This window comes from Gavia stellata, chromosome 28 (genome assembly GCF_030936135.1).
Source record: "Gavia stellata isolate bGavSte3 chromosome 28, bGavSte3.hap2, whole genome shotgun sequence".
NCBI classification, from domain to species: Eukaryota; Metazoa; Chordata; class Aves; order Gaviiformes; family Gaviidae; genus Gavia; species Gavia stellata.
In genome coordinates this window covers 4,144,027-4,168,388 of record NC_082621.1, presented here as the reverse complement: position 1 = coordinate 4,168,388, position 24,362 = coordinate 4,144,027, and the positions used below count along the sequence as shown (strand labels likewise).

The 24,362-nt window shown below is 41.1% G+C and overlaps 1 protein-coding gene across 3 annotated transcripts in view; it reads left to right on the top strand.

Annotated features, from left to right (window-relative positions):
- The first annotated feature begins 1,111 nt into the window (after positions 1-1,111).
- Positions 1,112-24,362, top strand: part of TANC2 (tetratricopeptide repeat, ankyrin repeat and coiled-coil containing 2) — a 213,662-nt gene continuing 190,411 nt past the window's right edge. For all 3 annotated transcript variants that reach the window (XM_059830270.1, XM_059830271.1, XM_059830269.1), the window contains exon 1: positions 1,112-1,178. In XM_059830270.1, the coding sequence (XP_059686253.1) occupies positions 1,112-1,178 (67 nt within the window). The remainder of the gene's footprint in view (positions 1,179-24,362) is intronic.

Below are 24,362 nucleotides of genomic sequence, written 5' to 3'. Positions count from 1 at the left end.
TCTAATACGTGGATGGAATCGCCTGAAAGTCAGGAAAGGCTGAAGTCAAGGTCACCCGTGCACGCTTACTGGTGTTTGTAACGTGTGTGCTCTGAGCTGCTGCCTTGGAATGTTAGTGTCTCTCAGTCAGTGAGGAAGTCATATTAAAAGAACTTTCAGTGGCGTTCAATATGCATATAAAGCTCTTTGAACTGGGTATTGTTACACTTGAAAATATTAGATAGAAATGGAGAAACTCCAGGTTGCATTTATTGAGCATCCTCCAAGAACAACCTAATATTGTTGCAGGAAAAAAATTCATGATATATTTCTATAAGATGAATGTGTTACCTTGTAACTGTGGAATATTATGTGTACAACAGAAGGAGAGTTGTGGTTTATTATACGTCCTGATCAAAGACTCTTTACTATTCTTTTGGTCTAGTTAGGAGTTGCTTTTGTTGTTGCTGTTTTGATGGTTTACCTACTTTAATAAGAGGATGTTCCACCAGAACAAGCTGTCAGTGTGTCTGGTGAACCCAGAAGCTCATTCTTTTATCTTCAACAGCACAGAGACAACTTTTTTTTTCCCCCCGAGACATACAGAGCAAGGAAAATATATGGATTATGTTTCTGTTTGATTTTTTGCATCAGCTAACTCTGGGTTTGAGTGGCTTTTCTCCTCATGACAACTTACTCAACTCACAGAAGAATTTGACAGTCAACTAGCCCAGGAGCTAAAGACAACAGCTTTTGTAGTCTGTGGGTTGTTGTCAGCAAGATTGACTTTTTCTGAGCAACGTGAAGGGTGGCAACTCTTTCTGGTAGGTTTGGCTTCACAGAATAGGCAGGACATGCTAGCAGTGCTGAAATTGTGTTGTCCAGGTAATAACCTGGACGAATGAAAGCAAACAGGATGGTAGGCTTTACATGGATATTGATTTCTATTGTTAGGAAACATATTGGCAAAATAGTTATTCATTGTTCTAAGTTTTTCTCTTGTTTTTAGCACTTTCTTACCATTTCTCTGTAACATTTTTCCTGTTGACCAAATCGGAGTGTTGATTTTTTACATCTGTTGTTCTTTTGCGTTACACAGTTGTTGGGATACAGAAAGTGGAACAGGATCGCCATGTTTCGAAACAGTCTCAAGATGCTTCTTACAGGAGGGAAGTCAAACCGCAAAAACAGGTCCAGTGGTAAGTAAATGTCAAATCCTCATGCATGTGTTTTATTTACAGTTTTTGAAAGTATTCCTTTTATGTGTGTTTTGGTCTCACTGGGTCTTTCTTTTTAATGAATAGATGTACTCACTTGATCTTGCAGACTCAAAACATCATTATAGGTCATTTTAATATTGTGCTGTAATTTAATATTTAAAAATATATGTATATTTATTTTAAAATGTATGTAAACCACAATCGTGTTTTTATTGGGGAGATAAGATGTAGGGAAAAACAAATAATAGTTATACATAATCCTGTAATAAACTAACATCAAGGTTCATGTTTCAGTTATGGAAATTAAGAAAATAAGTTTTTTTCCTTGAAAATGACTGTGATAACTTGTGGCAGTGAAATCTTCATTAGAGACAATACTTGTGATAGCGTAGCAATTTTTTGTTCGTTTGTTTAAACAGAAGGGAGAGAGAGGAATGGGAAGAGATGGAATTAAGGAGAAATTGCCCAAGTTTAGTCACTGGTAGTCTCCTTTTTCCACCATCCCAGGAAAGGCGTTTACAGTTAGCACCGGTTCATACGGCTTGGCCTGTTTGAGCCCTGAAGGAGATTGGGAGAGATTGTGATTGTGAACCAAACACTATGAAAATACTGATATGCTTTAAAAACATTTTTATTTAACTTTTGTATTTATTTCCAAAAATGGAGTGCTGGCAGTGTAAGAGCTTTTAATTAGATTTTTAATTTCTCTTTCTAAAGCCATCTGGCAGCAGATATTGAATATTTTGGGATACAGTGTTTATTTGCGCTTGTGCGTCTGTGTAAATAGTGCCTATGTAGTGTCCGTGGGAATCCACAAGCGAGGACGCAGAGATACAATGGTGATAAATGCAGTAGAAAAAATGGGCTGTTTTCCCTTGGTTGAAACAAGTTAATACATATTTCTCACCGTGCCAGAATTTCCCGCCCCCCCTCTTTAATATCCTACTACCCCGAGTTCAGTTTGGGGAAGGAGAACTGTGTTTCTCAGCAGTACGGCTTCGCTCTGTCCTGAAGTTGCCTTGTAGCAGCGCTGACTTCGTTTTGGTCCTCAGACGTCAGTGATCTGTTAGAGTCTGGTTTCTGGTGAGAGTCCCAGTTTGTGTTGGTTGATCCTGAAGACGCTTGTCATGAAAAGTTTCAGCAGTGCATTGTGGTGTTGGCTTCCTTGTGTTAGTTACTGTAATTGGTGCGTATCTCATCTAGTGGGAAAAACGTCTGTTTTGCACAGATGCCTTTAGTAATTGGAGCCTGAGGTCATGGTTGTCATTCACTGCTTTTATGAAGGAGATCTTCTTTCCTTATGAACTCCTTAGTCTTTTGTTGCAGGAGTGGTTAATCTGAGGAAGGTACCTGCGTAAAGAGAAACGTAGGTTTTGGGAAGACATACGAGCAGATGGCTCTGTCCTCTTCTGATTTTCTTATCTCTGTGCAGTATCACATTTACAATTTAAAGCCCAGGAAAGTACAAGTCCTCTGATGATACTCACAACCTTTGGAAAACTGTACATAGACAAATAATCTTAAATTGTGGTTCCTGTACAAAGCCATATCTTTGTCAGATGTTCTGTTATCAGTCCCTAGTATTCCTTTTGGCTTATCTCCCAAAGCAATATTAAGGATCTGGTATATGCAGAGCTTTGCAAATATGTGTTTCTTATTTTGTGAATGAAAAATGTCAGTTCTGAAATGACAAGATTGAATAGGGCTGTACTTCTGCCTTTGAGCAGAACAGAAAAAGAGAAAAGCCTTCTTGAAAAACAATATGACAGTATTTAATAGATGAGGTTTTCTTTGGTGCCTAATGACTATACTGTATGTTTAATATAATTTATTGCAATTCTGCCTTTGAAATAAGTTGCTTTATTGAGAAGTTCTATGTGGCATTCCTCAGGGGAGGAGAGGGAATAAAAAAAAGGAGATGATAAGGTTTGTTATATTAACAGTGTCTAAATGGACAACATCCCTCCACTGGAAGGTAATTTTTCAGATAAGTGTTAGTCTATCAAACTATAACATGACACTCGATGAATTCATTGCTGCCTAGATTTTTTTAAGAAATATATTTAATTCTGTATTTTTTTGCAACACAGTAAGGAAAAAATCCATAAATCTTCCATGTACATTTCTCTGTAGCACACAGTATTACAAGCCTGATATTTGCATTATTAGCTTTGCAATTCTGGCGAACTACAAATGTGATGCTTTAAAAGTTGATAAGAAAGGAGAGTGCTTATCTAACAATATACAAAAGGAGTTTGTCACCCGGCCACTGACAGTGACGGAGCAGTCCTTCTGCGCTGCTCTGAACAACCGGACTTGATACTCATCATACTTGTTTGCTTTGCTTACCTTAAACCTCCGTGCTCCTTTTCTCTTCATCCTCCCTTCCTTCCCAGTCTCTCGGTATGCGAAGGAAAAGATCTTGAGGAATCCTTCCACCCCCTTGAATAAACATACATGTTTAACAGCTAGGTCCGACTGGTGCATTCTCTGGAACATTTTCGCATGGTGAGTGCATACCTTCAGGTCACCTACGTGACTGTCGCCTCCGCTGTTACGATTTCATGGGGGCTGTTTGTGTGGAGGCATAGGTGGGACACTGGGGGTTCTGGATATTTTTAGCCAAGTGCTTTAAAAAGATTAGGTATTTATTGGTATTTTTTTTAATTATATTTATCATTAAAAATATTTAGATTGCTAAATAGAAGTTGGAAATGAAGGTTCCCTGATGGTTTTGGTGCTCTGATTTGCCTCGTGGCCTCAGAAGCCGCATTGTCACGGGGCAGTGTGATCTGGAGGGTTGAGCCGGGGAGAGGGACCGTGAGCTGCCCCGCCAGGAGAGGCAGACGTCTCCGGAACAGCCTGTTTTCCCAGGGAAGCTCTAACGCAGAGCTACACCCATCTCTGGGAATTGGGAGCAAACTCAAAATCCTAAGTTCTATGTTGTGAAGGTAACCTATCAGAGGTTTCAGGTCTGCTGGTGATTCACCTTCCACGCGGTGATTTTAAATTCCGTAGGTTGGTGACAGCCCACTCGGGTGTCTCCGGTGTGTGTGGGTTTGGATGAAACTGCAGTATGTGTATCTTAATTTCCTACACTCCAGTCATTTTGCATTCCAGTGCGGGAGTAAACCTTTGAAGCAAGGTTAAACGTATTGTGGTTTTTTTCTTGGGGAATCCAAGTGAGCGTGCTGGCCTTTGAAATGACTGTTGGTTGCAGTTTCTTTCATTTGCAGTAATATAGTTAGCAAACAGGGTCAGTGAAGTCAAGCTAACAATACATAAATGTTGTGATGTGGTTTTGATAATTCTTCATGATTAAAAGAACACTGGTAGTGGTAACAGTAAAATGCCTTCTTATTATTCCTCCTTCAGAAACTGCTGAGCAACTTCTCTGAAGAACTGTGGTTAAAATTTATTTTGACTCAGCAGGGGTGGGTTTTTCTCTTTGGTACTCTTTATGGTATTGTGGTTCAGGAACACATAAAATATTTATAAAAGAAGAATACCAATTACGTGTGTATGAATGTACAGTTACATGCAGTAATGCCAATTAAAATAAATGAATTTGTACTGCAGCATCAGATTGTGTAATCTCCTGTGGTTAATTTTGTGTGTGTGTACTTTCAAAACTCTACTGATAGGATTTCATAGCAGCGTACCGTATGCAGTACAACTCTGCATGTGTATTTGTGCACATATTTAATCTCTTGTCTTAACAAAATTCTCTTGTGACTCAAGGGCACTCAAGATATTTTACAGTAATGCCTTGAGGACACATTATGACTGCAGTAGTATTTTGATTAGGCTGTGTTTTCCTCTGTCACAAACGGATATTCCACAAAGCTACCGGACAACAGTGTCTTTAAAGCTGAAATGTGATCCGAGCATAGTTAAATATTACCTTTATTTTTCTATTCTAAATTAATTTAGAGGAATGCAGACACGTAAGTTTTCTGACTTACAAGTTTGTATCCAGGGCTAAATTTACCTAGAATATGTTTGTTTTAAAGCGTGAAAGAACTGTGCTTTGCTGCATTGTTTTATTCCTCTGGCTGAAGATCCAGCACGATGATTGTGGCCAGAAGCTCCATGGCTAGGGCAAGCTCTTGCGTGAAAACCTGCAGGTAGGCGCTCCTGCCTGTTGCTGCTTGTCAGAAATTTTTCTGAGGCTTCTTTCCCCCTAACTCAGCCCTTCCAGGGCGATTCTGTCCTGTTCTCTGAATCCAGAGACTATAAGGTACTCTGTTGTTTTTATCTGTTTTATCAAGGACCGGTCTCATATTTATCTGCCGTTTGTTTGCTTATACTAAATAGTTATTGATCTGGGTATGTATTTAATTAGTTTACATCAAATCAATCTGCTAATATATTCATTCCGGTATTGTGTTCGTGAAATAAGCCTGTGTAATGGATCCAATCTTTCCGCCTATTATAATTATCATCATTATTTCTTTTCCAAGCAGATGGACTATTTCCTTCTTACATTATCACGTTAAATTAATACTACTGTAAGAGTTCAGATTCCCTTTAGAACCTAGTAAAATTCCGCTGCTAAACTGCATGTTTTATTTGGTTTTATACGTCTCTTCACTTTGAGAGGTATAAGTCCAGGTATTTGTGCCTTTTATTTCTGGCAGAGGCTGAGACAGATTCTTAAAGTTCTCTTGTCTTTTTTTTTTTCCCCATGTTAAATTTGTGTGAGGCATGTAATCCTTTACAAACTAGCCCAAAGGGTCTGCTTTTTTCTTCTGAGTTAGTTAGGAATTGTATCTTACTTGTTCTTAACTGATGTAATGCACACATTCTTTCTCTCGAGCTTACCAGCTAGGAGCCTGCCTGTCATTCATAATATTTTTGGTGTAGGGTTTTTAAAACTTGTTCTTCTTTCCTGGTTCACGGGAGCGCCAATTACTTCTAACTTCCAATGTATTTATAGGGCCTTTTGGAACCTGGCACTTTATATTTTAATTCCAGGACTAAAAAAGCCCCTGTCAAATGCTCATCTCTTTTGATTCTTGCCTTTCTAAGATAAAAGGCATTTCTGTGAAGGTCTCATCACTGCTTTGCCAGGACTCCATGCAGTTTTTTTCTGTCTGATCTCTTTTGGAAGTCTAATTTTTACCCCAAAAGAGTTTTAGAGGGTCACAAATGCTTGTTGGATTTCATTTCTGAAAGAAATTGCTGAGTGATGAGATCCAGCTGGTGGGTCCTATAGATGTTGGGATAACTTAATTTAAGAAGGTATTAGAAGTGGGATATTAAAAGACCTATCAGACTTACAGATCATATTGTGGTACTGAATACCAAACGTATCCACATGTTCGAGGTATTCCATCCAAATAATTCAGACCATTTTCTTCCGAAAAGTTTGCTAGCCTTTCATAAATCTGTTTTTAAACAAGTCTCAAGTATGTGGATGTCGTGGTTTAAGCCCAGCCGGACTAATCACCACACAGCTGCTCACTCACTCCCCTTCCTCAGCTGGACAGGAGGGAGAAAATATGAGATAAGGACATAGGGAGATCACTCACCAACTACCATCATGGGCAAAATAGACTTGACTTGGGGAAATTAGTTTAATTTATTACCAATCAAAATCAGAGTAGGATAATGACAAGTAAAACCAAATCTTAAAAAACCAACACCTTCCCCCCACCCCTCCCTTCTTCCCGGGCTCAACTTCACTCCCGATTTTTCCTACTTCCTCCCCCCCCGAGCGGCACAGGGGGACGGGGAATGGGGGTTGCGGTCAGTTCATCACACGTTGTTTCTGCTGCGCCTTCCTCCTCACACTCTTCCCCTGCTCCAGCGTGGGGTCCCTCCCACAGGAGACAGTTCTCCACAAACTTCTCCAACGTGGGTTCTTCCCACGGGCTGCAGTTCTTCACGAACTGCTCCAGCATGGGTCCGTTCCACGGGGTGCAGTCCTTCAGGAACAGACTGCTCCAGTGTGGGTCCCCCTCGGGATCGCAAGCCCTGCCAGCAAACCTGCTCCAGCGTGGGCTCCTCTCTCCACGGCTCCACAGGTCCTGCCAGGATCCTGCTCCAGCTTGGGCTTCCCACAGGATCACAGCCTCCTTCGGGCATCCACCTGCTCCAGCGTGGGGTCCTCCACGGGCTGCAGGTAGATATCTGCTCCCCCGTGGACCTCCCTGGGCTGCAGGGCACAGCCTGCCTCACCATGGTCTTCACCACGGGCTGCCGGGGAATCTCTGCTCCGGCGCCTGGAGCCTCTCCTCCCCCTCCTTCTTCACTGACCTTGGTGTCTGCAGGGTTGTTTCTCTCACATATTCTCACTCCTCTCTTCTCCGGCTGCTGCTTCCCGGTTTTTCCCCCCTTCTTAAATATGTTATCAGGGAGGCGCTACCACTGTTGCTGATTAGCTCAGCCTTAGCCAGTGGCAGATCCGTCTTGAAGTCGGCTGGCATTGGCTCTATCAGACATAGGAGAAGCTTCTAGCAGCTTCTCACAGAAGCCACCCCTGTAGCCCCCCCTGCTACCAAAGCGCTGCCACGCAAACCCAATACAGTGGACAAATCCATAGACCCTCTGACCACAGTGAAGTCTAACCCTTGAATTTATTAAGAATGAAATGACCCTTCCTGAAAGTTATGTTTTTCATTGATGTAATTTAATGTATTTCTTCTTAGGAAGGAAATATATCGGGAAGATCTGTGTGTACACGTGCGCGCATTTTCCTTCCTAGTTGGGCGTATTTATTTGGTCGGAATCTGTCTTGTGCATATACCCGGCTCTCTTCCCAGACAAATAAAAGATGCTTGGACAATAAAGTTTCTGCTTCTCTCCTGCTGAGCTATCTTAGAGAATTTTATCAGCTAGTGCCCATATTATTCTAACATGTGTTTCTTTACTTCTGATCCACAATACCTTTTTTTTTAATAACACCACAGATGTTAACCTAACTTGCTTTATAGCTCATAAATAATTCTTATTTGACAGGTCTGTTCAGTCCATTACTGTGTTTATAATTTTCTTATTAGCTGACTCAACCGTTCCACTCGAGTTTATCAACCTGTATTGTTTTGTGCTTCTGTGTGTGAGCGTATGGGGCGAGCGGGGGATATTCCAGCTCTGTCAGTCTAAGCCTTGCCAGTATTTTCACAAATTTGAACATCACCAGCTGTGACAACAAGTGTGTTGACTAAAGCTGCCTCCATCCTGTTATGAGTAACAAGCAATGGATGTCCTCACCCCACCTCTTGTGTTTCCAGAGCCCTAAAAGTGACTTTATTACCTGAAGCACCATTCACTGAGTTTTGTTTCCACAACCTTTTTGTGGCTTTTCCCACCCTCTTGAGATTTAATTTATTGTTTTATTCTTTATCTTTTTTGCTTTCATCAAATACAAATGTATATGCTAATCTTTTTCTGGCGAGGGATTTTTAGTCCTTCCTCAGTGTTTTCTGATTGTCATCTCATGGTGTTCTATGGTATTCTTAAATGATTTGCATATGCAAAGTTTTTCAGAGACATATTTTAAGCCTTCCTCGTTGCCTCGACCTTCCCCTTCTAACCTCCCATATTGTGGTATGCTTATAAAACTCGTTTTTGCTTTGCCCCTCTTTTCAAACCTTACAATATGCCTTTCCTTCATTTTTCTCAACATTTCAGCCCACCACATTACTGCATTTTACTGCATTAGTTCTGGAATCTGGAATGGTTCAACTTCTTACGCTTTCCTTGAGATAAATCTTCTTGAATATTCATAATCTCGTAGTTCTCCTTCTCAGTATTCCCAGTTTTTTGGCTTTATTTTTTGTAAGGAATTGGAAGAATGCCATGTTTCTTGATGTCTGTTTTTTTTTTCTTTTTTTTTCTTTTTTTTTTTAATGATAGAGCAGCATCTCTGTCTTTGAAATGCTGTATTTTGGGCTCTTTACTATGAGGCTTAAATTTTGGGGACTTCTAAATCCTTTTTCCCCACTGATGTGGTACTGTTCTCTTCAATGTATAACACTGTTTGACAGGCAGGCCCTGTGTATTGCGTATATTTACTGTTTCGATACAGGTGCAGTTCTTATTTAGTTCCTCCCTTTTCGTTAAAGTAGCCTGTGCCAGAGCTTGAAATGTTCTTTTTTCCTCCCCCAAAACAAAATGAATGAAAGAATCTTCAGACTCTGTCCCATTTGGTCAAAAACGTTAAATTGTAAAATTAGGTACATGGGTTTGGGGAGGTGAGAGAAAACTGCTTGATGTATTTCTTCTATGCTGATTGCTGCAATTGTTTCAGCTAGCTCAAAAAGAGAGGAAGGCATGCCCGGAGCGTTTGACAGGATTGTCTCCCTTACAGCTGCTGGGAGCTAGTTCTTTTTCTTTTGCTGTTTGCCCATTTTTTATTTCTATCGGTGCATCTACAAGCGCGCCTTTTTCCTCAGTCACCCACGTTTTATTTTTCAGATATGTTCCTACTTGCTGGTTTTTATCCAAGATTTATCTCTAGGTCAGTGAGCCCATTCTCAAGTTCTTCTGTATCAGCTTTAATCCTTCTCAAACCTTTCCCTTCGTTAGCGATTCTCCAGATCTGATTGCTGAGATTAATTCACTGAAGTCCCTTCTAATAGCAGGGGCTGATTTGTCCTCCTGCTCTGCTCTGAGTGCTGCTTCCATTACAGCAGCCGTCTCCCCTTCTGTTGTCCTCATACGTTGTTCTGAGCTCTTTAACCTCCAGAGAGTTTCTTCTGGGGAAAAGACAAGGGCTTTTTAAACCGGTCCTTTATGTGGGCATCCATTCTGCAAACAAGGGGGTCGATTTTTAAAATTAAAGGGGTCAGGGAGTGGTACTGTTTGCAGGCTGTGCCATTTCCCCTTCAGCAGTGGTCGGCTCCACTGACCGCCTTTTCTCACTCCAAACTTATCTGAAAGCCTTCGCTGTGCCTGCTTGGTTTTGAGCTGTCAGAAACGACAGTAAAAATGATTTGCCTTTGTGGATTATATGTAATACTTTCCATTGAGTGTTGTGCTGGCAGAAAGCAGTATTTGACCAGAGCTCATGGAATTCAGTGGTCTTCTGTATAAGCTTTGGTTTCATGCAGGAATGAGCAAGACGAGGAAGCAAGGGGTGCTGGTGCTGGATGTCTGGGGCTGTGAGCATGGTGCGGAAGCTGCTCTTGTCTCTTACTGGAGAAGGAAGGTCGGAGGCTTGAAGGAAAAGAGGGAAGCGTGATGTTGGGAGTATCTTTCTTCCTCGTATTACATGGTGTTTGTTTCTACTGCATTTGCCAGCAGTTTTAGTGGAGCTGCATAGTGAATGTTGTAAGAAGTTTTAGAAATCATTTTTAAATTTCCTTGTAGATCTTTTTTTTTTTTTGTCAAAAAGGTATTTTTATAAATAGAACTGTTCAGTTGTGCAACCTAGCTGCTTTAATCCCCGTTGACTAACCGCTGAATGGTGCTTCAAGAACACAGCTGGCTTTTTACTGTACTGATAACTGCTAATAAACCTTTAAAGAGCTTTGAACAGCCTCTTCATGCGAAGAATACCAGTGTAGATAGTGGTGTATGAAAGCTGTAATAAGGTTGTTATGAATTGGAGCTCCCCAGTCATTCTCCAGATGCTTTCCACCAGAGCTCACTTCTGGCGTCTCCGTATCTTCCCAGGAGAATGTAGGAAGCTGGAATGTACGTGCCAAGAAGCACGAGGAGGTCCCCGGGGACTGGGAAAAGGCAAGCGTTACACCCATCTGAGGGAACTGAGGGGGTCTGGGGAAATACAGGCTTGACAGCCTCAGCTCAGTCACAGGAAGAATTATGAAGACTTCTTCAAAGCCATTTCCAGGCATGAAGGAGAAGAAGGTCATTGGGAAAAGCCAACACGGAAAGATTTATCAAGTTACAGATTGTGCTTGAGCAGCCTGATTGCCTGCAATGATGAAGTGCCGGGCTCTGCAGATGGGAATGGGGTGGTGGACACAGCTCACCTTGACTTTAGCAAAGCTTTCAACACAGTCTTAAGACCCTTGTGGCCAGCTGGAGGGGATGTGGGCTAGATAGATGGGCTGCAGCCTGAGAGGAAAGCTGGCTGGTTTGGCAGGCTCGAAGGAGAGTGATCAAAAGTTCACAGTTGTAACTGGTGGCCAGTTATGAGGAGCATTCCTCAGGGGTTGATACTGGCATCAGTAGTGTATAGCATCTTTAGCAACAGCCTGGACAAGGGGTGGAGAGCATCCTCACCAGGTTTGTGGGCCACGCTGTCTTGGGGGCAGCAGCTGATATGTTGGAGGGCAGGGACTGCCAGCCTGAAGGACCTCCGTGAACAGGAGAAACCTTACGGAGTTCAACAAGGACAAGTGTGAAGTCATGCTCGTGGGACATGTGCGCAGGGGATGGATAATGGATAATGCTACGGTCTTTTGGCTGGGTGCTCGCGAAGAGGCCTGGGGTCAGGGTTCCAGACCTTCTCCTGACAGGTATTCAGGTATTTAGTTGTTGTGTGTGCAGAAGCAGCAGCGTATTGGTAGGTGGAGAAAGAGAAGAAAGAGAGAAGGCAATCGCTGAATGTATGGAGGAGCAAGGGATGGTCAATGATCTCAGATACTGTCTCTTTAATGGTTGAAGTTGAGTGCCAAAAACTGGTAGGAATAGTGCCTGTAATCTGTGTGCCTTAGATTTACATTTGTAAAATGGGGATAATATCTCATCCCTTACCCTTGCAAATGAGCAGTCCGTTTCCGTACAACACCTGGATATTTTGATGACAGGTACTGAAGAAGAGCTCACAGCGGTTACCAATTTTGTCACGATTGTTTCACTGGGTATTATATGAGTCAACACATTGAGCTTTAAAATGCAGTAGTGCATAGGTGCTAAGCAAATCAGAAGCATCAATTCTGCTATTAAATCTGGCAGAATTTTTTGGGCTAAGGGAAGAAATATGTCAGTATAGTATTACAGTCAGACTGTAGTGACACAGGTGTGTAGGGAGAACAGAACAAAGTACATATGTTCTGTGTAATTTTGGGTACATCTGGGATTCCGTGGCATTACTCGCATCCACTGGTGGGTGTGGAAGAGGCACCTATAGCTGCCTTATCTCCCGGGGCCAGCAGAGGGGGTAGACGTTTTCTGACAAACCGTGTATCAAAAGCTGCGCGGAAATGCACCGTGCTGATATACCGAGGAGATAAAGGTACGTTTTTCCATGTCAAATGACCTTGCCTTCTCTTATTCCTCAAAGAAGAAAAACTTTTCTCATACATAATTCAAAAAGAATACGCACACTTGCTTCGAAAGAAAATAACATAATCAGTTTGAGGGATTTGTTAAGCCGAACTGTTGGGAAGGTGGAATGTCCTTTCCAGGATGTCTGAGGAAACCTTAATAATTACCATATCTAGAATAGTTTTAAAAATACAAACAAGTCAATTAAGAACAAAGGTTTGTATCTGTGAATTCAACTATTTCATCTGTAAAATCAGTAATGTCTAATGACTGATCTTTGGCTTTCTCTACTGCAACAAGCCTAGCCCCAGTTCTTAGGTGAGCAACAAACTTGGATCCCTTAACTCTAAGGATGATTTAAACAAAATGAATAATCTAATCTGTAAGAACGGATTGCTGGTTTTTATACAAGCAAACTAAAAGTAATGTTATTCACAATTCTGGAAGCATATTAAGTATCCCATGTTTCTAAATAAAGAAATTGTTTTAGAAATACTCAACACTTGCATGTTGATTTTGTCATTTTCCCTTAGCGTGTTGAATAGATAATGTCTATTTTCTTGTAATCAGAACTTGTTGTGGCACAGAAATAAGCAAACATCTTCATCTGCAGGAAAAATAATTAAAATGGAGAAAAGTTCAAGCTAAATTATCAGGCTTGGTATTTATGTTCTTTTTGAATGTTGAAACAGTAATTTCTGTTTGCAGTGAAATTCTGCCTGCAATGATTTAAAATCAATCGATGTCAAGTGTAGAAAGCCGTAGGTAATTTCCTTTACTAATTAGCTTGCGAATTTTCGCATCACATGGCTTGGCACAATTTCAGGAAGATGTTCCGAGCAATAAATGCCATCGATAGATGAACTGGGCGGATCTCTGTCTCACTGTATGACGTGCCAGTGTGCAGTACTACAGCAGGAGCCCGTGACTCATGGGGGCAGGTGAGTTGAATTCAGCTCGTAGGAATGAATTCAGCTCTTGTGAAAATCCACCTTGAAAGAACATTTTCCAAACTTTTAGTACTAAATTTAGCTTTTTTGGAGTCTACATTATCAAGAGGTTTGTGAAAGGCTTACACTTTGGTGTCTTTTCTCTGATTAACTTGTAGGAATAGGTTCAATGAGACCACAAGAGAATAATCTTTTAGCGACAATATATAATTTTTTAATGCAGTGTAGGTAATACAAAGAATATAAAGTAGAAACTTTGAGTGGCAGAGCATGTGGTATAGATGCTACAATGGGAAAGTCGTGCTTTTTGTATTTGTTTGTGGAGGGGGAAGGAAGGTTCTTCTAAGTATCCCTTGAATATTATAAAATTGTGTGGAAGGAAGAAATATTAATTGCTGTGTGGGATAGAGGGAGTCTATATTCCCAGTTCTGTTGTAAAATCCCAGAATGCAAAATAAGCCTCTCCTCTCAATTTCATTTTGTGTTTAAGCTTCTAAATGCGATGATAAAAGTCAAGATGAGACTGTGTAACTGGATGGCAGAAGGTATTATTTGGTTGTTACTTTATTAAATTTCATTTTCAATAGGTTTGATTTTCAACTATGCAGTTACAAAGTAAGCAGCAAAGAATATAGAAAAAGATGGATGAGGTGTGATGACAGTCAGGAGAGTTAGTTACCGCTCTGAAAGCAGCATTAGAACACCTCTGTATGTCAGAGACAGCTTTGAGTGGAGAGATTAATGTACCCTGGCTATAAGGCAAGCTGAAGTTGCGTCCCAAGGTGGTTCTAGCTTGATAGGATCTGAAACGCTAACCTTGAAGGGCTGCTGTTGAGATGGGAGCTGAAGCAGTTTTAGCAAAGGCATGTCACCGAGCGTGAGGAGGTTTCTGGAACTTCACATTACTGCCGTTTTGGTTTTTTTTAACCTAATTTTGGTATTTAACCACAGTTAAGAAACAATCTGCAATTTCATAACCTTTTCAGAAGAAGGAAGGAATCTCATGAAACATGATCAGAGACTGTACGCCGATTCTGTGCTCCACGTGCAAAACGTTTTTTGGACATCAAACACTTCTGCACCGGCTGGAAGAGTTCTCTCTTACGGCGTGGTAGGAGTACTCCCAAACAAAATGAAACAAAGCCTACTTCATGAATTATTTTTTATTTCTTTGATAAAAGAAAGGTCATGTTGCTAGATGCTGCAAGAGGTACGCGGAGCACAGTGAGTTACCTACCGCTCAGGGCCAACGCTGCTTGTGTTTGCCCAGACTGCGCTGTTACAGAGATGAGCGAGCCTCCTCCCTTGAACTGCTGCTGGCTTTCTGGGAGTGGACCCAGTTGCTGGATCCCTGGTGTCCTTTAGCTCTTTGGAGCGTGACTAGAGGGCAAGCTTTGCCTGTTCTTCTGCTCGGCGGTGGGTGTACTTTGGAGAGGTTGGTTTGTCTTCAGTGCTGTCTCCAGAGGGCTGAACCTTCTGGCCTTACGTGTCTGTTAAATGGATCCATTTTCATCACACTGTCCTCAATATTATTAATTTTTATTAGTCTAAGTATGTCTTTACTTAAATTTCCACCAAAGAAGCGGAATTTTTCCATATGACAACTTTTTTCAGTACCTAAAGATAAATATTATTTATATGCAGTGTGACTTATCCCTGGGAAGTGTTGATACAGATTATTGCATTTGTTTATTACATTGACGGATGATGAAACCGTATCGCTCCATCCTAGAATTATATTCCAGGCATGATTCATATTCTTATTTTCGAGGGATTTTTGTGCACTAGGTATTGGCCAGCTTATATAAAACCTACCAACTATAGTGAATTGTTCTAACGTGTGCTGTATACAAATATGTTCAGACACGGTGCAGTAAAGGTTAAAATCGGCTCCCTTCTCCTGCATCCCCTTCCCAGCCTCCGGGGTTTTCTGAGGCTGTGCAAGGGTGGCTTTTTTAATGTGGCTTTTGCAGCTCCCAGTTCAGCACTATGTATGTAAAGTTACTGGTTTTGTGAAGACATCTGTTTAGCTTCATTCATATAAGGATCTCTTTGATGCGTGAAGTACCTGTACTAAATGTTGGCGAATCAATGTCTCTAATGTCATCATTACGTTCTCTTTTTTGGAGTTGCACTTGCTCTTCCTTTTTTTTTTCCTTAAGGAGGAGTAAGGTAAGTGTCTAGTACGTACTCACATTTTTAATGGAAAAATTATCTTTTCTTTGTAAGAGGACTGATTTTTAAGCTCTCTTCTCTTCAGAAGTTTCTCCTCTTCATACTGTTTCTATTGCATGCACAGAAACTTTTACTCTCCCAACATGCGTATGAGGACTTTTTTTTTAATATCGGATATTTTTAGATAACTCATGGATAATTTTTGCTAAAGCTTCCATCTTTAAATGACCTATTTGTGGGAATTGTGGAACTTTTTGCTGAAAGATCTTTCTGATGTAGAAGGATTTATTTTTTCCTTTTATATCATCATTTATAGAAACCGACCCATATTCTCTTAGCATACAAAAACCGCCCCAAAATCTAAGCAAGTTAGGGACGTGATTTTTATAGGACGCTTTGACAGGGTGTCCAGATTTTAGCAGAAGGTGTTTTGGGTCATTTAAACAGGTTTGAAAATCAGTATCTTCTGTTAGGTGAATTATGATAAAGTGGTGCATGAAGCCATTTATTACACTTCAGAGTAGCTTTCAACCACCAGCTCTCCTCCGAGACGTCTGTTACTAACTGCTGATAGACCAAAAATTATCTGATGAACTGGACCTTTGGTCCATTCTCAGAGTAAGAAATGAAGATCACAGATTATCTCATGATTCCAATATACTGATTTAAAAAGAGGCATTTAATTTATATTTGAATTTTCCTTTGTTACAATTTCAAGTGAAGTCTTAATACTTTAATTTACTTTTATACTGAATACAAATTAGTCTGCTTTTAACTTATATTAAAACGCTTTCTTTCACTGATACCACAACTATTAATAGTGCATTTAAATTATTTATTCGTCGCGTTGTTCTTGTCTGATTTAAATGATTGAGTATTCCAGTTATGCTTTTTTTTTAAAGTATTCCTTGAAGTTGTTCACAGTGAAATAGCTCATTCTGATGACTGGGTTGCCGACACTGCTTTATTAAAAGGAATAAAAAGCTATGAAAAGCATTCTTGGTGGTGTTTCTGCATTTTTTTGTTGAGAAATTCAAGTTCAAAAATGTGTCTTATTTTTAATTAGTAAGTTAGCTGAACAAAACTTGTTTGAAAGTTTACAACAATGCTGTGTTGTTAAATACGGACATCTAGAAAGACTTCAGTAGATCAAAGTTCTAAAATGTAAGAAAAATAGGAATTCTAGGTGTCTAAACATCGCAGCTGCCTTTTAATGCAGTCTGCTGCTCCGCAGGACTGATAAATGAACCTTCGCTAGGAAATGTTGCCCTGAAAGCTGACTTGCAAGATAAAAGCCCACTAACAGTTTATAAGCTGAATATCCAGCTACTCTTTATCTTCTCTCTGATAATTAAACAAAGAAAGAACTTTTTGCTCACTGCATATGCCCGAGACACATCCTTGCTATTAAACGGAGACTTTTGTCTCTGCTGCGTGTTCTTTGTACGACCGACAAAGTTTACCTCGTTTCTTGACACGCTCCAGAGAGAAGATCGTCACTTTAAAATAGATGTGAAGTCGTGAAAAGAAACCGACTTTGGCTGTTTTCTGAAGCAGCTCGGGCGGGAGCGTGCTGTTGGTCCCTCCCCGTTCGGCGTGGCGCTTGGGAAGGGCTGAGGTGGGTTAACTGCAGGAGCCGCACCTGAAAGCACTTCAATAAAATTAGGGCACAGTGAGACAAAAATCACATGAAACAGAGGCTGCTTTGTAAGTACATAATGACAGTGAAGCAGACCTTGTCATCATAATTTGCTTATTAATTCAAGTCAGTTTTCTTAATTTTCTTCCTGTTTTCCTAAGAGAAGCATTTCCCACACCGCATGTCGTAGCACTTGTGGTGTTATGGTTGGGGAAAAGGGTCGTGTACTGACTTGGAGCTTTTTGAGTCTGTATTTTATAAACCCGTATTTTAACAAAACAGGGATGGCTGTTCTAGTCACAGTGTGACAGGCTCAAACTGAAAGAGTAATTTTCATTTTATGAAACAAATTGATCCGATTTTTTAATTGGGATAAATAAATTCTTTGGATGTGGGCCATTTTAAAAAAAGTATTTATAACTTTACTTTTGTCAGATTTTCCAGGAGTTCTTAAATATCAAATGAGGAGGAATATGTAGGCTTCTCGGGCACTTCTGAAAACCCTGTTGTGTGATTACCTGCGTTTTTAAGTGACTAGATCAGATTAATTTGAAATCTGGTCTTCTACCTAGTTCCTTTTAAATTCAATAGGATAGCTAAAAAGAAAAGTGTATTCTGGAAAATTAAAGCAGCGTCTTTTTTCCGATTTATGTAAATTTATGCATTCGTGTTGTAATATACCTGTTACGCGGTAGTTTCTTGGTTGTTTTGTCAGTGGGTAAGTGTTTTTCATACAGGTTCTCTGGCATCGCGGTGCGCGAGTGGTTAATGTCGACTTTGGGGTTTTTCTTTCTTTTTGAGACAGAAAGTCTGTTAGTATTTGGTAACTATACTTGGCAGCAGTAATGATTTATCACAGGGTGCTTTTTCCAAATGTGTCTCTTCAGGACACTGTGCATGAAAGAAATCCAGGCGGCTGGCCTTACTCCAGCGTCTCCAGCAGAGAGAATGAATAACGCAGCAGCTCAAGGCCAGGGAGCCCGATTAATCTCCTGTGAAAGGAAGAGGTCCTTCGGGCTTCGGAGGGGAGAAGCCAGGGAGAAAGGAGACTGGTAGATTGGCCTTGGCTATGCTCAAGGTATCCTTCTGGCTTGTGCTGCTGCTGGCACCGTTGCCGTTGCCATGTGCTGGGGGTAAGAGAGTGCTGACGACGGAGAGGATGGCTTGGCCATTAGTCTTGGCCCGTATAGCGAGAAGAGGACATTGTGAAAGAGCTCCTGCCTTTCACTTCGTTAATTGTCAAAGCCCCTTTCAGTGAGTACGGATAAGCTTCCTTGAGTAAATACTGTGTGCTGTCAAAGATGTCCACAGGTCTTGGCTGCAGATTTGATCAAGGATTAAAGAACTTCTTCACTCAGCACTGTTCCTTTGTGCTGAGGCTTTACTTCCCCCATATTTGCAGGTAAGTTGAGGAGTATCTTCTGAAGTCTGTTGGCTGAATCCTAGAGATGAGTGTCTTTATAACAGGACAATGGCTCCCTCTTATTTCTGAACTGGAGGTATCTGAAGAAATCTGATATTTTTAACTTTACGGGCAGTTGGTTTGCAAGCAGTTCTATGTAAGAATTAAGATGACTGTGGACCTACATTGACTTGTTCTTCTATTGATGTGCATATGAATTTCTTGTAGGTATGAACAAAAAAATTCATAATTATCAAACAACCAGTACATTCTTGACATAAAAGTTGCTTTTTACCTTGCTGCCTTCTTTTCTTCTCCTTAAGATCTAACTAGTCTGGATTCCTTGTTCATGTAGTATTTAGCATATTTGTGAAGTTACAACCGACTTAGAGTTAAATTAGGATCGCAGAGTTCTCCACAGTCTTAATGTTTTAAATGAACTTTAATGAATTATCAGTATTCTGAGTTGAAGTTAAAACTAATTTTAAATTTCCAATGCATTTTCCAGCGTTAGAAGTCAGTAATATTTCATTATGTTACACATTTGTTTGTGCTCGTCACGTGTTCTATTTGTAGTATAAATGCTCAGTCACATGAGCAGTTTTTCAGACTGGAAGTGTTTTTCTGATGGGAGAGTGCTTTGTGCTGTGGTACTTGGCTTTGGCTGGGCAGTAATGTAAAAATACATGTAAAATAATGGCAACAAAGAGTAAACCCATAAAAATGACCCATTTTCTTAAAACAGAAGATATCAATTCACCAAACATCCTATCTGAAAATAAATTCAAAACCCCATCTCCTAATTTAACCTGTACAGTCCAGAAAACGTTGTGATTTTCGGATACTGATGTGAGCTGTAAGACAGGAGTGAAGCCAAGAAAGCTTTGCCAGGAGCGGTTTGCTGCCAGCTTGGTCGTACTCAAAGACCCCTTTTATTTCACATCATGTAATACTGATGTTAAAATTGCAGTAGTTGCTTATGTGCATGTTCATAAAATGTGGAAGGTGACTTTTACAGTAATTTAATGGAGTGTAAGTGAAGTGCAGGCTAACTAAGATGACGCTGCTGCTTCCTTCATACAATGCCCCAGACCTCTGCAGCCACTGGGCAAATCTAGAGCCCGTAGTTTGGCGAGTTCTGCTCAGCAAAAGTGATGGAAAGAGAAGGCAGATAACTACCATGAAAGTGAGATTTGAAAAAGTTCCTGAGCTGCCAGCATGTGAAGTGCTTAATAATTGAGTATGTGAGGAGCCATACCACTATCATTATTTTTAAGGAGTAATTACATCTCTGTAAATCTGCCTTATATGTAAAAACCTTAACCCAGTTATCTAGTTCCCTGTTGAATTTTGAAAATAAATATTTCAAGTGAAAAATGATGTATATCAACTTAGATAACAAACTTCTAAAGGGGGGAATAAGATGGGGCTTGCTTTCTGAACTGGATGTGTAGGCTTGAGTGGTGGCGTGGGTTTACGTGCTCCTGTGGTGACAGTGCCACCTACCAAACCTGGAGTTTGCTGAGTCCTAGCACAGCAAGTAGTGATCCACAGCTGCCTTGCAGATGGGAGGAGGGGGAAAGGATCTTTAAAACGTGCATTGAACTGTATTCGTAGGTGTGAAAAGGATGCACAAGAGTCCTGATGCTGTTTCAAATGCTGTATCGTCACCTTTCTGTTATTTACAGTACGCTGTAAAAAGGAAAAACTTGGATAATAAAGAAGTAGTTAAGATTAGCCACTGAGAATTGGTTTAGAGTGTTTTCCTGTATAGAGAAATCTGCTCAGAAGTTTTCCATGTTGTTTTTCTAGACTTGGGGCAGTTTTAAACAGCAGTTACGTTGAAACCTGGTCATAAAATTTGTAGTATTGAGCCATAGCTGAGGTGTGTTGTTGGACAGCGTAGTGACCAACCCACAAAGTAGATGATTGAGTTGAGTGATGATCAAAACTTAATTGTATACTACTAAACTTCAGTACAATACTTAAAAACAATTTGTTTGAAATGGGGGTAATCACAATCCCACTTTAGCGAACAGCTCTGTAACAGCTTTGGGATAATTTGCTGGCAAAGTCAGTGTCTGCCCTCCTGTTAGCTCTTACCTTGGCCTAATTATTACATTGAATTGGTACGAAAGGTAACAGAACCCTACAAATTATTTTTCAGTCTGAAAAAGGTCAGGATAACTTTGTGTTTCATTCTCTTTAGTGCTCTTTGTGACTTTCTTTTAGCTTGAAACCAAAGGGTCTATACATAATGAATGCAGAGTTAAAAGGAAATCGGAGCTTCAAAAAAAAAAAAGATCCTCTGTTGGGTGGTGATAACCTGAGTGATGGGAGAGGAGACATCCATGCAGGAAAGTCACTGTTGCTCTGAAGGAGGAAGAAAATTGCTTTTACCTTTCATGTGGAGACTTGTATGTAATAGTGGACAAAGGGTTTTACCAAACAGCACTGGTATGAAGAACATATGTCAAGTATATGTTGACATAAGTGACTGTGCTCCTAATGAGCAAAAGCTGATTAGCAGATGGGCATCAAATGAATGCCCTGCACCATCTCGCTCTCTCGTCGCAGGTCCGTGAGTCATTGAGTTCCCCAGGAGGCCAGCACTGGGTGATGGCTGTTACAAATATAGCCCCGAAAACACCAGTCTGGGCTCCGGAGAGACCGGGCACCTTCGCTAAGCTGAGCCGGGGTGAAATAGGTGACTGCTCTCACAGCTGACGGCCGTTGCCCGGGACCCAACGCCTGCACCCTGCTCCTGACAGCTCGGCGAGCTGGGGGCGAGGAGAGGCGAGAAGGCTCCAAGCACCGCGAGAGTCCCATACAGCTGGTGGAAATACCGTTTAATGTTTCAGAGGTATGGAGGCCAGAGATTTTTATAACTTGGAAACATTTTTAGTAGGAAATCAGTAACCAAAGGCTAAATTGTGCGTTCTGTGTGACGAATTCTTCAGCTGAGAAAAGCGGAGAGATGTGCCCGCTGCTTAGTGTGGAGAGGGTCTCTGAGCAGGCTGCACCAGTGATAACGTTGATACCCTTGTTGGCAGAAACCTATGGGCTTGTAGATGGCGCTTATTTGTCCCTAATGTGACGTGGGATGCTCCTGTATGCCTCAGTTTCTGCGTCCAGCTGTATAATCACTGTCTATATTTTAACTGCATAGGTGTGGTGTTTTTAAAATTCGCGAATAAAATATGCTGTATAATTTCAAAATATTATTAGCAACGCAATTTTTTACTCCAGGTATTCATCCTGTCATACAATCATCTTCCATGTTAAAAAAAAAAAAAAGTAAAGGGTATAGTTTCTGATTAATATACACTTTACGCAGTACAGGTTTCTCTAGACAGAATAGTGATTTGTTATCAACAGAGAGAAATAAGGGTGCCACTTTTCCCACATGCAACAGAGAAGATGAATTGTATCCCAGATTAGATGTACCTGTTTCTTTCCAGTGACAATAAAAGGGTTGAGATGATGAAGGTGTAGATATCTCTGTCACTGATGCCTAAACTTATTTACGAGTCATTCTGCTCCAAAATAACCCAAATGTTGGTTTATATGATTTCTTAAGAAGTGTGCATACCTGTACATGCCAGGAAAAAACCCCACTTGTCCTTGTGTCTAAAATCCATGGGAAGCGATGCTGACGGTGTATCGTGTAGGAGTAGGACTTAAGCTAATAAATTTATTATGACAAGGGTTTTTTCTTATGTGTTTCTGCACAAGCTGCCAACACAGTAGGACCCTAATTTCAATTCAGGCTTCCAAGCACTGCAGTAATAAAAATAAACACAAACATACTTGCACAGAAAAAAGAGTTCTTTTTTAATTCTGCAGTTGCTCTTCATGAGCCTTGTGGCCCCTGGCCACGTGGGTGGGTTTTTTCTGTGTTTTCATAAGCGATAAGCAATCCGGGTAGTTAACCTAGGATATCTAACAAGCGGGCAGCGTACCTTTACATTTTGAGGTACATCGATGAAGTGCCTGTACTATCGTACACCCTTCCAGCAAGTGTCCGTTCCGTGCTCCTAAAGAGATGGAGTTATTGCTATAAAAATGTAGCAGGAGGAGGGAAGAAAAAAAAAAGCCAACTTTTGGAAAGGTGCTGAGGCGTTTTAGCAGCACGGACACTTGCCGGGTGATGCTTCGCTGGATCTGTGTTGCGGCTCCCTCAATAAACAAAGCAAAGCCATAATTCATACTCTGCTCGAATGACCTTCCTTGATGAGAGAGGAACTCGTATGATAAATGGACAGACTTAAGTATGTTTATGAATTGCCAAAGCCTCTTAAGCCAAATTGCTATTTTTACTTCATTAATTAGAATGTCTCCATATTGCAAACAGTGATGGTTTTACCCCAAAACAGATGGCTTGCTCCATAGGAAATCTAACAACATGAAAATACCAAATGCGCTGTTCACTGATTAAAGTTTTACTTACGTTTTTACATTGAATGAGTTTGCATCTCGTTTCCATTAGAAAATATGAAAAATTGCAGCTTACATTTCAAATAATTGAATGGCTAAGGCAAAGCGCAAAAAGTAAAACATGTAATAATCTGCCTGATGTGATTTTCACAGAATCACTAAGGTTGGAAAAGACCTGTAAGACCATCAAGTCCAACCATCACCCCAACCCCACCATGCCCACTAAACCATGTCCCGCAGTGCCACGTCCACACGTTCCTTGAACACCTCCAGGGATGGTGACTCCACCACCTCCCTGGGCAGCCTCTTCCAATGCTTCACCACTCTCTCAGGAAAGACATTTTTCCTAATATCCAGCCTGAACCTCCCCTGGCACAACTTGAGGCCATTCCCTCTCGTGCTGTCACTTGTCACTTGGGAGAAGAGACCAACACCCACCTCCCCACAACCCCCTTTCAGGCAGTTGTAGAGAGCGATGAGGTCTCCCCTCAGCCTCCTCTTCTCCAGACTGAACAACCCCAGCTCCCTCAGCCGCTCCTCATCACACTTGTGCTCCAGACCCCTCACCAGCTCCATTGCCCTTCTCTGGACACGCTCCAGCACCTCAATGTCCTTTTGTATGGCAAGGTTTGCTAGCTTTATTTTGTGGTGTTTTTTTTTTTTTTTTTTTTAATAAAAGTAATTTTCAGCTTTGTCAATTTAAGAAATTGCAAGTTGCCAGGGATGCAGGCATAGGAAGTGGGCATGTGCAGCCGCCTTGTCCTCTGCCCGAGTGACGGGTTTAGGGAAGGCGAGAGCAGAGCCCGGAGCTGCTCGAGGAGGCACCAGGTCCTGCCTGCGGCTGCGGGGTTTGCAGCAGCGCCCGGGGCTGGTTGCGCTGGAGCTGCGGGCTGCAGTGCCCGTCTGCCACTGGCTCCGGCATCTCCTGCTCTGCTGCCTGGAAGACCAGCAAGATGATGCAGGAGGTTTTGAGTTCAGACAGGAATAACCTTCAGCGTAATTCAGAGGTGGGTTTGCATCGCCGAGCGAGGGAGGAAGCGATGAGGAGCGCTGAAGAGGTTAATATTGCTGAGGGGATCTTTTGTTTTGCTTCAGGATGCAGTTATAGGTGTTAGAGCATGGATGTTTAAAGTTTTTAAAGGCTGTGTGGCCTTTTTCTGAGCTTAAAAGTACAGGAAAATGTGTGTGCCTCTTGTGTTCAAATGTTTACAAAATGTCCTGTGGAAATGTTGATTTGCATGTAGAAGAGTTACCTCTTAAATTATGAGTTACGGCAATCAAATGTAAGATTTTTTTTTTTTTCCTTTTTAAAATGAAACACCCCCTGCATGTCTCTTCATCCTTTCTTCCTCCTCCTCTTCTCCATCTCTTTTGTTTGT